Source organism: Alexandromys fortis, unplaced genomic scaffold (genome assembly GCF_014885135.2).
Source record: "Alexandromys fortis isolate MF-2015 unplaced genomic scaffold, M_Fortis_MF-2015_v1.1 scaffold_167, whole genome shotgun sequence".
Classification (NCBI taxonomy): Eukaryota; Metazoa; Chordata; class Mammalia; order Rodentia; family Cricetidae; genus Alexandromys; species Alexandromys fortis.
Genome location: NW_026068050.1, coordinates 1,640,786 through 1,653,025, shown reverse-complemented (window position 1 = coordinate 1,653,025; position 12,240 = coordinate 1,640,786). Strand labels below are relative to the sequence as shown.

The window sequence follows — 12,240 nt, the reverse complement described above, 5'->3', positions numbered from 1 at the left end:
GAATACTTCTGGAACATTTATGCTTCTTGGTCAAGCTTCTGTAGCTCTGAATTTGCCACTACAGCTGCTATCTTCTGGGATATGCCATTCAACAATTATATTAGGGTGACCAGGCTAGAGGAATTTTCATGCTTATACTCTTGCCTAACACAGAGAGCACCTGTGAATAAGACAAGTGAAGAAGCAAGTGATGCTGATGATTTGGTCTATGTAGCCCTGGTTGGCTGGAACTTCCTATGTGGACTAGGCTGGCTTTGGGTCCACAGAGATCCATCTCCTTCTGTGGTGCTGCGATTAAAGGTGAATGCAACCATACCTGGCTAGAAGTGCATTTTATTCCCTTTCTTCAAATTCTTCTTTATTTAAGAAGTTAGGCATGTTTCTAATAGCAATCTTAAAGGATGACAAAACTTTATTATATATTTTATTACAGAATTAGAAAATGTCAAAAATAATTGTTTAGGACCACAAAAAATTAAAAAGGAATATAATAATTGGTTCATCAAAACACATTCTAGCTGCTGTTAGCATATTTTCTTTCCTCATATTATAAATTTCTATGATTTCAGCTGAATACTTTTGACAGTTTCCTTGACATGATTTTGATTTATTTTTTCTTCAGTATTTCTGTCATTTCAGGAACCACCTGCAAAACAAACAAGCAAACAAAAAACTGAAACAGTAATTAACATCTTAAGTCCTACCTGCAACAAGGCCATAGTGCTTGGGGAGGCCATAGGGGCTAAAATCATGACAAATCTTCATTCAGCAACAAGTGCCATCCAGGCACACACATTCTTTGCTTGCTCGCTCTTTCCTCCCACCCCTAGTGAGATGGCAAACCCTCTGGGGAAAAGCTCATCAGGAGCACAGGCTGTCACGGTTTAGAGCCAACTTCTGTCCAGATGCCTTTTGACACAATCACAAACTTAGACATCACTAAAAATACTTAGTAGGAGGTTAAGTTCTTCTCTCTGGGGCTGAGAACGTCAAGACTTCTTTACCTTCATATTTCCCCAGCGTCCTTCCTTCCTTCGCTGTGCACCTGCCTCTCCCTCAAGCCTGCACACCAGTGTCACTGCTCAGAACTGTCAGGCTTCTCTAGCACTTGGCTTTCATTTTTTGTGTGTGTATGTGGGTTTTTTTCCATTTGTTTGTTTGTTTATTGTTTTTTGAGACAGAGTTTCTCTGTGTAACTGCTCTGGCTGTCCTGGAACATGCTCTGTTGACCAGGCTGGCCTCGACCTCAAAAAGATCCTCCTGCCTCTACTTCCCAAGTGCTAGGATTAAAGGCCTGCACTACCACCACCAGGTGACTCTTTCATTCTTTCATTGCACATTTCATAAACGTTCTGTTGGCTTTCTCAACATCTGTTACTATTATGTGGTACATTCTAATGAACTGAATTCAGTATCATTGCCTTTCACTAAAATCAAGATTGTGTGCCTGTGCTGTGGCTGGTTAACAGACAATAGACCACAGCAAGCGCGAATGACTGGGCTGACACCCATTCTAAAACACAATTAACTGCAACCCTTGGCCCTGTCAGGTCAGTGGCTGCAACTAGAGTGCAACGTTTGGACAGCAGAGGAGAGCAGACAGTGAGACTGTGATGCCGCACAGAAATTCTCAACACCAGCAGGGTCGCCTGTGTAAAATATCAATTACCCAGTCTTTCAAAGGGCTGTGAGCTGCCCTAGCTCACAGAGATCTCCACTGACCGCTCTACTGATGAATGCAGCCTCTCAATTATTTAAGAGAGCTACATTTCCACAAGGTGGAAATAATGTGTTCCTACAAAATTTATTAAGGAAATTGTCGACATGTTGTTTCTTCCGAATGTCACTTTGTCTCTAGCCTATTAAAAGGCCTGTGTTTACCACGGAGCCAGCAGGCATTCGCTCAGGGCAGCTCTAAGTGCTGGCACCACTTCCCCTGGTTTTCCTCAGTGGAGGTACCACGAGCTCAGAGCTCATGCCAGTCACAGGGATGACATGTTCTTTGAGCCTCACACAGGACCAGTGTGTTTCATGAAAAACATGCCAGAGCACAACATCTTTCCCCAGGAGACAAAAAATTTAGAATATATAAAGTTCACCCTACAAAATATCCCCTAACCAACTACCCACAGAAGAGTCAAGGGATTTTCTCTTGCCATCACTAAACCAACAACAGACTTCACAAGGAGTCTATATGACCCAGTAAGGGGAAATGCTAAATGTAAAGGCCCGGGCATATTGAAAGACCTTGATTCTTATTTTTACTATCCTTTAGACATTGCAGAGGCAGCCAGCCCCACTCAGGAAGAGCAAATCAGAGGAGTCTTGAATTTAAAAAGATAGCAGTCTACTGCCATAAACACATAATGAACATCTTCCCCTTAGAGTGGAGACATCTCTGGGTATGGGATTTCTCTTCAGTGTGATGAAAATGTCCTGGAATTAAGTGATGGCTGCACAGTTCTATGCGTAAACTAAAAATCAACAAACTGACATGGAGTTTTCTGATCAATTCTGTTACTACAAATATACTCTAAACGTGGTCATCTTATACCAGATGTAGGAGAATGACAGAAACAGTAACACATGCTCCAAATTTAGGAGTTTCCAAGAAAGAAGAGACCATTGTAACCTAGGAAAATTTAGAACATCATTCTAGAAGAGAAAAGGAATCTGGTTAAAAGAGAGAGAGGGGAGGAGAGAGAGAGAGAAAGAGCGCCAATGGAGATAAACACTGTAGGTTCAAGTGGTAACAGAGAGTGTAATGGCTGTGGTGGGAAGACAGGTGGCATAACAAATCCACCCATGCCAACACTACGGTCTCTTCAATAGAGGGTGCAGGGCAAATGGACATACACATGGAAAGAATGAAGGTGGGCCCCTATCAAACACCATATACAAAAATGTATTCAAAACAGATAAATGACTATAACCATGAAGTTGTTAGAAGAAAACCTAAGTGTGAATCTTCATTACTTTAGGTTGGCCATTGACTCTCAGATACAATAACAAAAGCACAAGCAATGAAAGGAGACGATAAACAGACTGGACTTCATAAAAATTAAAAGTATTTGTATATCTAAAGAAATTATCAAAAAAGTCAGAATAAAGTTGGGCACGGTGCTATCATCTTTTATCCCAGCACTCGGAAAGGAGAGGCAGTCAGATCTTGAGTTCAAGCCCAGCTTGGTCTACATAGCAAGTTCCAGGCCAGCCAGGTCTACAAAGTTTGTTTCAAAAAACAAACAAATGAACAAAAGCAAACAAACAAATAAATAAATGCAAACAAAACCCTTTACTGAATGATAAGAAGTATTTGGAAACCGTATTTGATAACAACTTTGTATTGAGACTATGCAAAGAACCCAACAATAGCATAAGAATGCTCACAAATGTGCTTAAAATGGGGAAAAAAATGTCTTCTTTAAACCTGTCACATGAGAAAGCTCTTAATTTTCAAAGTCAATAAACATTCTTGTTGAGCCAGCTGAACAGGACTTCAGTGCCAACTCTTCCCTGAATGAAGAGCTTGATGCTCATTTCTGAAGTGTATCTATCAAATATGACCCGAGATTCTACCTGTGGTGTCACTTCACACTGTGCTGATTCAGTGTGCGATATACCAAGGGTCCTGTGGATATTTTATAATCTGAATTTCTCCAAAAGAAAAAAAAAACTGTGTTGTACAGTAACATCACAAAGCTGTTATATTTTAAATATGACAAAATTATGTAATAAATTAATAGCATATATACAGATGCATAATACATTTTTGTCTATCATTTCATCTTCGACAAAACCCACTGGATGGCAATGCTGGTGACAGCAATCCCTTTCAAGACTAGCTTACCTTAAACAAATCTGCAACTATCCCATAATCTGCCACTTGGAAAATTGGAGCTTCTGGATCCTTGTTAATAGCCACAATTGTCTGTGAAGTGAAAACAGCACACTGATTGGTGGTTCTGGTTTTAAGTTCCTTCTTACAATACACTAATAGTCTTTAAATATCTGTCAAGACTAATTTGGAGTTTCTATGCCAACACTGTATACACAAAAAGGTTTTGGGTAGTACTGTAGTAAAATAGCTACCACTATCAAAATATCACCACTTGGTATAGTAAAATATCATCATGTGGCCCATCTTGAGTAAAGAGTTTAAAATTATTATCCCCTTAAATTTTTTTCTTAAGAAAAAAAGGGTTTGATTTTTAGATAAAATAGTAACTAATCCATACCCCAAATCACAGTGTTTGCAAACTTTTGTTTCTATTCTGTTCTACTTGTTATTTACCCTGGATCTGTTCTGAGTATAAAAAGCTATCTTGTTGCTGGGTGGTGGTGGCGCACGCCTTTAATCCCAGCACTCGGGAGGCAGAGGCAGGCGGATCTCTGGGAGTTCGAGGCCAGCCTGGTCTACAAGAGCTANAAAAAGCTATCTTGTCAACCTGCTATTAAAGAACTTAAAAAAATTAAAAAGTCCTTATGTATGCAGCAAATAAACGCAATAAAACAAGTTACTGGGTCTCCTATAAAAAGTGTCAAAGATTAGCCTTACTTCCTACAGATACATTCTTAAATATGAAAGTTGTGGCAGTTACTTAAAGAGCAGAGAGAATTGTTTGGTATTTCCCACAGTTTCAAACACCATTATAATTAAGTAAAGTTAGAGCTGTGACTCAAGTGTAAAATTATTTTAATGGATAATGAATTATAATAATTCAGATCTCTAAAGGTAAAGATAAATTTCTAACTACCTGCCACTGTATCTTGAGAAATCCACTGGTATTATTCTGATGTAGTCTGGCCTAAAATAAAGGCTTCAGAACATGTCTAATTCCCCTACAGGGCTCCTGAAATGGAGTTGAACATGTCAGAGTAACTGGGACTGGAGCTCAGTGTGGCCTTGATGTTGTCAGCTCAGAGACAGTACATGAGCTTCACATGTGAGTCTCAAATCCAGACTTGCGAGGACAAACATGCCTCACAGGGCCCAGACTTCACTGATGCTCCTCTTCTGGGAAAGTGTATCCTGCTTCGCAGCTAGAAGCAGAGATTTATTTAATTGATGACGGTTAATGATTCTCCTGGAGGCCACCTAGTCAAACATTTGACAGTTTAATCATCTGAAAGCTTTTTCGTCCCACTACATAAAAGTTACTTTAAAAGAGCACATAACTATAGGCTAGGAACCACAATGATATTAAAAAGAGAGTGGGATGGATATACTTTTCTGGATTACTAAAATAATATTCTTAAATTATCAACTGTAAAACTGCTATGATAAAGTATCGTTTGCTCTTTGTAAATTCAAGCTTTTCCTCCTCCTGTTTTAAACACACACATTGTATTCAACCTTATCACTACATATATAGTTCAGCATATTGACTAATTTGCTATAATAATCAATTCACTATACTATCATGCTAAATAAAAAACTGAAGTTCAATGCAATTATCAGATTTAGGCCATTCAAACAAGAATTTAACAAAAACTATCAATAGAAATCATTGGCTCCCCACAAAAGACAGAGATAATAGTAGTTGTAGTTGAAATATTTTTTTCCTTCTACTTATTTTCCTTTTTTTTTTTTTTTTTAACTGGATCAAGGTCTTTAAAGCAGGCTAGCCTTGACCTTATGTTTTCCTGCCTTAGCCTCCAAGGTGTGGGATTGAAGGTGTGCGTCATCACATCTGCTGGATTACCTTCTATTCATTTAATCATCTAATTATGTATCTGTGGACTGGGTAAAAGGATGCCACCATTGAAGTTTATTCTCACAGATTATTCCTAACTGTGGTCTCTGTATGTCAGCTGTTCCTGGCTTGCTCAGACTTACACTATCAAGTCTGTTTTGCTTCCCTCAGCAACTGGTCCTGCTGCCAGGTGAGGGGAATTTTCACCAGGATCTTCTTGGCACACACAATCGTTTATTTTGGAGGAGTATTTTAAACACATCTGAATTGCTCTAGCTAAAAAAATATATATATTCTAAGGCTTCTGGTATTAGAGAGGTTGCGTGTGTGTTTTGTGTATGCGTGTGTGTGAGCATTAATGCATAAGTCACATTTTCCCCACTGGCACTGCTGTTTTCAGAGCTTAGTAAAGAAACCTGCCATCCAACTGTGAAATCTGACTGGGTCTGAACCAATTCATTTAGAAGCTACAAAGAGATAGTGCATGTATTTCTTCAAGTTAGAACTTAAGCCTCTTAAAAGTTTTATTATCTTTTATACCCAGCTTCCATCTGAATGGATAAATGCAGGGTTTCAGATGCATTTCTGCCTTCATGAAAGATAAGTTCATAATTCAAATTGTACATTATTATGCATGAGTTAATATGTCATACTCTGATATATATGTTCATAGTTATTCCAGAGGCCTTCCAAATGCAGTTCAAGTAGTAAGTTAAAATCAAGTGTTTTGACTGCACAGCACACCTTTGACAATTTCAAAGATATTAAGATTGCCCAACACTCTAACCCAACTGTGTCAGTCACACACTGCTAACAACCCAGAAGAGGGTGGTTCTGATGGGCACCAAGCGAAGATGACAAGAGACCCAGGGACCAGAACCTTATTAAGTTGTTTCAGTCTCACATCTTCTACCCACAGATTGTCAGAGCGGAAATGGATACTGGTAATTACCTAACACCCACATTTGGGAAACAAAGAAACTGAGGCACAAGCAGATAGGGCTCAGCACACAGTAAGCTTAGCTTAGGTTTACCTGTGCCTTGTGATGAGCCACCCCTCCCCACTAACTTCCGACAGGACATAGCAGCTTCAATCTCTCAGTTCCCAGATCTATGTTAATGCAAAGTGTTCAAGTTCACACTCTAACTGTATGTATACGAAATGTGAAAGCGTTTTCTTTTAATACTCTAATTAGTGCACACTATTACCTTGCTGTCCTTCATCCCAGCCAAATGTTGGATGGCTCCAGATATTCCAACAGCAATATAAAGTTCCTGAAACAAGAGACCACATTATTAATATGCATTTATATTATAGAACATTTTTGAGGCAGAGTCTCAGGTGTCCCAGGCTGTCTCAAACTCACTACCTAGTTTGGGATGACTTTGAAATTCTGATCCTCTTGCCTCTTCTTCCCAAGTGCTGCTGATATTACAGTCATCCATCACCACACCTAGTTTATGGAGTCCTGTACTTGAACCTAGAGCCTCGTGTATGCTAGGTTAGCACTCTGCCAACTATGTGCTACATCTCCAGCCCTATAAAATACTTCATAAAGTGTATACCATTAGTAACTTAAATCTTAGGCAAAAGATATGCAAAATGAATTATCCAACATGTAACACTTAGGTCATGCTTTTCTTCTCCAACTTTTATATCACAGTTCTCTTTTTCTAGTGAGTTCCTATAGTAGTGGTGGTATAAAAATACATAGACAAACACATACTGAACATTTACAATGCACCAAACTGCTCAGCATCTCACAGCAACCATCCCAGTTTCATACTGGCACCTATGGCACTCACTCTGGTATAACTGTGCAACTCACATATGTTGTATCTACCCATTCACAACATGCATACATTGTAATATTAACATATACAAACATATTCAAACATATTAAAATTTTTTTTGCTTGTTTGCCTTCTCACAAAAGGATATTTGTGAAAATGATAATTAGGATCTACTTATTAAATTTCCTATTTATAAAAGCCAGAAATACAAATTAGTATGAAGAGGTTCTAAGCATGCCTGTGTTCACAGACAGATGGACAAATAGATGCAGAATAAAAAAAATAACACACTTCTTGAAAGTATTGGTGTGGCTTTCAGAACCCAACACGAGGGCTCCCACATGGGTGTTTCTGAGTGATAATTGTCATCTGCACATCTTTTAGACCCTCTACCCCCAAATATTAGAAGGAAATCATAGCCAACTACTGTTCTCTCTCTCCCCTTATCTAAAAATTTTAAAGTACCAATGTTTGAAAATTGAAAGAACAGAAGAGTGATTTAACAAGCACTTAATTACAAGAGCTCAGCTGCTCCAGTTTGCCTAGTACGTATAACTAAAACTTCAACTGAGAACCTTTTCCCACCCATAAGCTGGCATGCCCTGGCTTGGGAGGGAGGGGCATTGACCATGTAACCAGAATGTCACTACTTTTGGATGAGTAACAAGGAGAAAGCGCTGGAGGTGGCTCTGCCATGCTTACTTCTGTTACAAGACAGACACTTCAAAGCCACTGGCAGTGTCAAGTGGTCTCACCTTGTCTTTTCTATTGCTTATGATTTAGTTTAACAATTGTCCATTATATCAGAGAGCATTTCAGTTAGGATAGGAGTAATATGGTCCTCCAGTGTTGTGATATTTCATAAAATCTAGGTGTATAGGACATAGATAGGTCACTTTCCCTCCTGGGGGGTCTTAGTCTACAGGTGCTTTTCCAGAAGCTTCCGGGATACTCCCAAGAATAGCCAGAACTGAATACCATGGGCAGAGAGCGCCTTCGGCTCTGATGCAGCCCTCTAGCATGTTGGCAGCATCACCACGGATCTTCTCCTTAAGAGCAGAAAGTGTCCAACTGCTTCCAGAACAGCACAGTGCCTCAACACTGTGACCTCGAGGCAGTTTTGTCTGCATGGTGAGTTAATCAAGTTAAAAGGAGCTGACCTTGTTTTCTGAACCAGCTGTACTAGTCTTTTCCCTAATGATAAGGAGACCATTACAATGAGTTGGGAAGAAAACTACAGTGTCGGTGTGCTATGGGAGGTGTGCCTCCTTTACTCAAGCCTGCCGATAGTGAGAGCTATTTGCCTAAAGATTTTGTGTCTTGGGATGAGAGGTCTACCACAGAAAGTAAAGATGAGCAGCTAATACATGTTCTGTCCTGAGTACACCAGTAATTACACAGCTGGATTGCAGCATGTTACCACACCCAGCTGATGTAATCATGTTAAAAGAAATTATTCAGACGAAAGTGTCTCACTAGTTATTCTTCCTGATCACTCTTCTATGTAGATTCTCAAAGAACACACTGGAAAAGATCAATAGTACTATAAATGAGTTTTCCTGACATACATGTCTGCATTAAAATTCAACACATCTTAAAAGCTCCATTTTAGCATGAAATGCTAACAAAAATGCTAGTTCACCCTGGCAGTAAATACAAGCATAATATAAATGTCTACCTTGAGCTTCTGCCTCTTTTGAATGAATCCCATTGCCTTTTACCATAAATGTACCAAGGAGACGACAGAATGTTGACCAAAGCCAATTCAAGGCAGGTGCTTCAGGCTATCTATGACCACCAACATCAACAACCTAAGGGATCCTCCTGACCAATGGGACTTCATTTTGTTGTCTAAACACACTGAAATAAGACCTTGGGAGAGAGAGTTGGGGATCTGGGCTGCACTGAGGCCTATGGCTCTCAGGCAGGAAGAGAAATAGTCTTTTTCCTTTTAAAAAACATGTTCAGGCAATTAGGCTAATATACTAGGATGCTTTCTCTGGCTTTAGAAAGCATTTTTCTGTATTTCAACAATAATAATTAGTATGTACAAAATTCTACAGATACTAATTTATGGAGCACTTTAGATACTGCTTCACAGCACAAGACAATCCCTGCCCTGAGGCACTTTCCTTCTAAATCAGTGAAATAACTGGGAGAGAAAATGAGAGATGTTGGAGGGGAGAACAGCAATTAAGGATTCAAAAAGAGGTGGGATTAGAGACAGAAAGAGATACTGGAAGAAGGAGGTGGCATCTTGAAGCTAATCCTAGGGGGGCTTTAGTAAATGTAGGAAGAGAAAAGGAAAAGGGAGGGCGAGAGGGGAAAAAGAGAATGAAGGAGAGAGGGAAGGAAAGGGGGACAGAGCGGGGGAGACAACAAGAACATGGACACAAAACCAGACCCACCATATTGGTAGCAATTTGGGTTGTTTACCCTGCAGGGAAGAAGTAAAGTCACGAGATAGGAGGAGGACCAAAGTGATGTGTGTGAGAAATGGCACCAATAAACATGGCCCAAAGAAAGCACTAATTCTTCTACTTTTCTCAAATGCCAAACAAAAACACTACACCATGCAAAAAACTCAGGGGCTGAGGATTCACAATGGACTGTAAGCGAAACACCAAGTCTCAGCTGCTACTCACAGATGTGCACAGAAGAGCACTGTTGGGGTCAAAAACCCAGGCTCTGGAGACTGTTCAGACCAGAACCAATTATTAACCTCTCAAAACTAGTATCATAACAATTCCCAATTCTTAGGATTATTGCTGAGGTTTCCATCTTTAGCACAGTATCTGGTTTCCCAAGAAACTAACGTACCACCTCTTAGTCTGAAATCTGTTCAAACTTTAATTTTCTAATCTCACTGGTGATCTGAGTGGAGTACCCTAGGGTGGCCTCAGGACTACCATGTACAGTTCAGCAGGTGTACACTGAGAACTCTGGAGAAAGGTACCACTTATGCCAGTCACTAATAAGCTACACTTTTATTACAATAATTTTCCAACAGATGGCAGCACAGGAACTTGAGAAAAGGGTACTTTATAATTCAGAGGAGCAGCCAAAATGCCCTGTGATGCAAATAATAAAATATGCAAGTTTACCAGAACAAGAAAGAGTTCAGTGGTAATGGTTAGCTGATTTTTCTCTACTTTGTGTGCATATGTGTGTACTGCACAGCCTAGAGGCTAACACCGGGTGTCTTCTTCAGTCTTTCTCCACTTTATGAGACAGGGTCTCTCACTGAACTTGAAGCTCAATTTCAATGTGGCTGGGCTGGTTGGCTGGCAAACCCCAAGGATCATCCTATCTCCACCTCCTCAGCATGACATTATAGGTATGCAATGTTTCACATGGCTTATTTTGTGTTATAAATATATTTTAAATTTATCCCTTGGGTATCTCATAGGATCATATAACACATTTTGATCACATCTTCCCTCCTCCCCCATACCCTCCCAACCACATGTTCTCTTTTTCTTTATTTTAACAGAGTTCACTTAGTGCTGCCTGCAGAACCATCTACTGGAGCCTGAGTAGCCTCTCAGAGGCCTTATCCCTGAAGAATTCTAATTCTCCCTCCCTCAACAGCCACCAACTGCCAATAGCTCCTCAGGTAGTGGTGGGACATGATGAACCCCTCCCCCTCCATGCTGTAATTTTGAGTGGGTTGATCTTGTCCAGATCTTGTACAAGACCCCGCAGCCACTGTTAATTCAGGAATGCAACAGCTCTGCCATGGCCAGAAAACACTGTTTTGTAGCAGTCTTTCCCAATCTCTGCCTCTAACAACCTTTCTGGCCCCCCTTCTGTGATGTTCTCTGAGCCTTGGGGATAGAAAGTATGACATAGCTATATCTCATTTAGGACTGAGCAATCTACAGACATTTATTCTCTGCATTTTGAGCTGTTGTGAGTCTCTGCTTTAACCACCATCCACTGCAAAAAAGAAGCTTTTCTGATGAGGGTTGAGAGATGCACTATTGTGTGAGTACAGACAGATACACTATTTTGTGAGTTTAAAGGTTAAGTAGGTAGAAATAATTTGATATGACACCCACTCAGTAATAACAATAGTAGCTTTTCTTCCAGGACCCATGGTCTCCCCAGCCGTGGGTTTTTGACCCAGTTTACAGTATCAGGACATGAGCTGTATCCTATGGAGTGGGCCTTAAAGTGGCTGATTACCCCTCTCCTCACCGTGCCACAACAGTCATGACACCTCTGTCTACCAATGTGCACATCTTGCAGGTCCGTCATTGCGATAGTTGACAGGACTGTTGGTGGTTTCCTCCTGTCAGTCTGTGTCGCTCCCTTCAACACTCTAAGAATAGCCAGTAGGGGGAAAGCTTCTACATCAGTAGTACTACCTTGATTTATTTCTCCAGGTCATATGACCCATGTATGTGCTTGCTATCTTTGACATCAGGGTTGTAACATCAAGTTCTGGCAGGCAACCAAGAACAGTGGTACTATTTGTGTGTGTCAGGGGGATTTCCTGAACAACAACTTAAAGGGAAGTATTCCACACCTGGCCTGGGGCCTTTACATGGATGCTGGGCTTGAAATCAGGTCCTCATCTTGCACAGCAGGTTCTGTACCCACTGAAGTCGCCCCAGTTTAGTTAGCTAATTTTTTCTATTGTGGATGTTGTTAAACCTTACAGGTAATATAAAGCAGACATGTTCTCTGCCCTTGTCCTCAAGAAGCTTACAGTCTAACAACGCAGCTTAAGCAAATTCATAATAAA

At 40.2% G+C, this 12,240-nt stretch overlaps 1 protein-coding gene across 1 annotated transcript in view; it reads right to left on the bottom strand.

Annotated features, from left to right (window-relative positions):
* Positions 1-394: 394 nt before the first annotated feature.
* Etfa (electron transfer flavoprotein subunit alpha) overlaps positions 395-12,240 on the bottom strand; it is a 54,154-nt gene continuing 42,308 nt past the window's right edge. The window contains exons 10-12 of the mRNA XM_050119432.1: positions 6,906-6,971; positions 3,851-3,931; positions 395-646 (exon numbers count right to left, since the gene is read on the bottom strand). Coding sequence (XP_049975389.1) covers positions 608-646; positions 3,851-3,931; positions 6,906-6,971 — 186 coding nt within the window. The 3' untranslated portion in view covers positions 395-607. The remainder of the gene's footprint in view (positions 647-3,850; positions 3,932-6,905; positions 6,972-12,240) is intronic.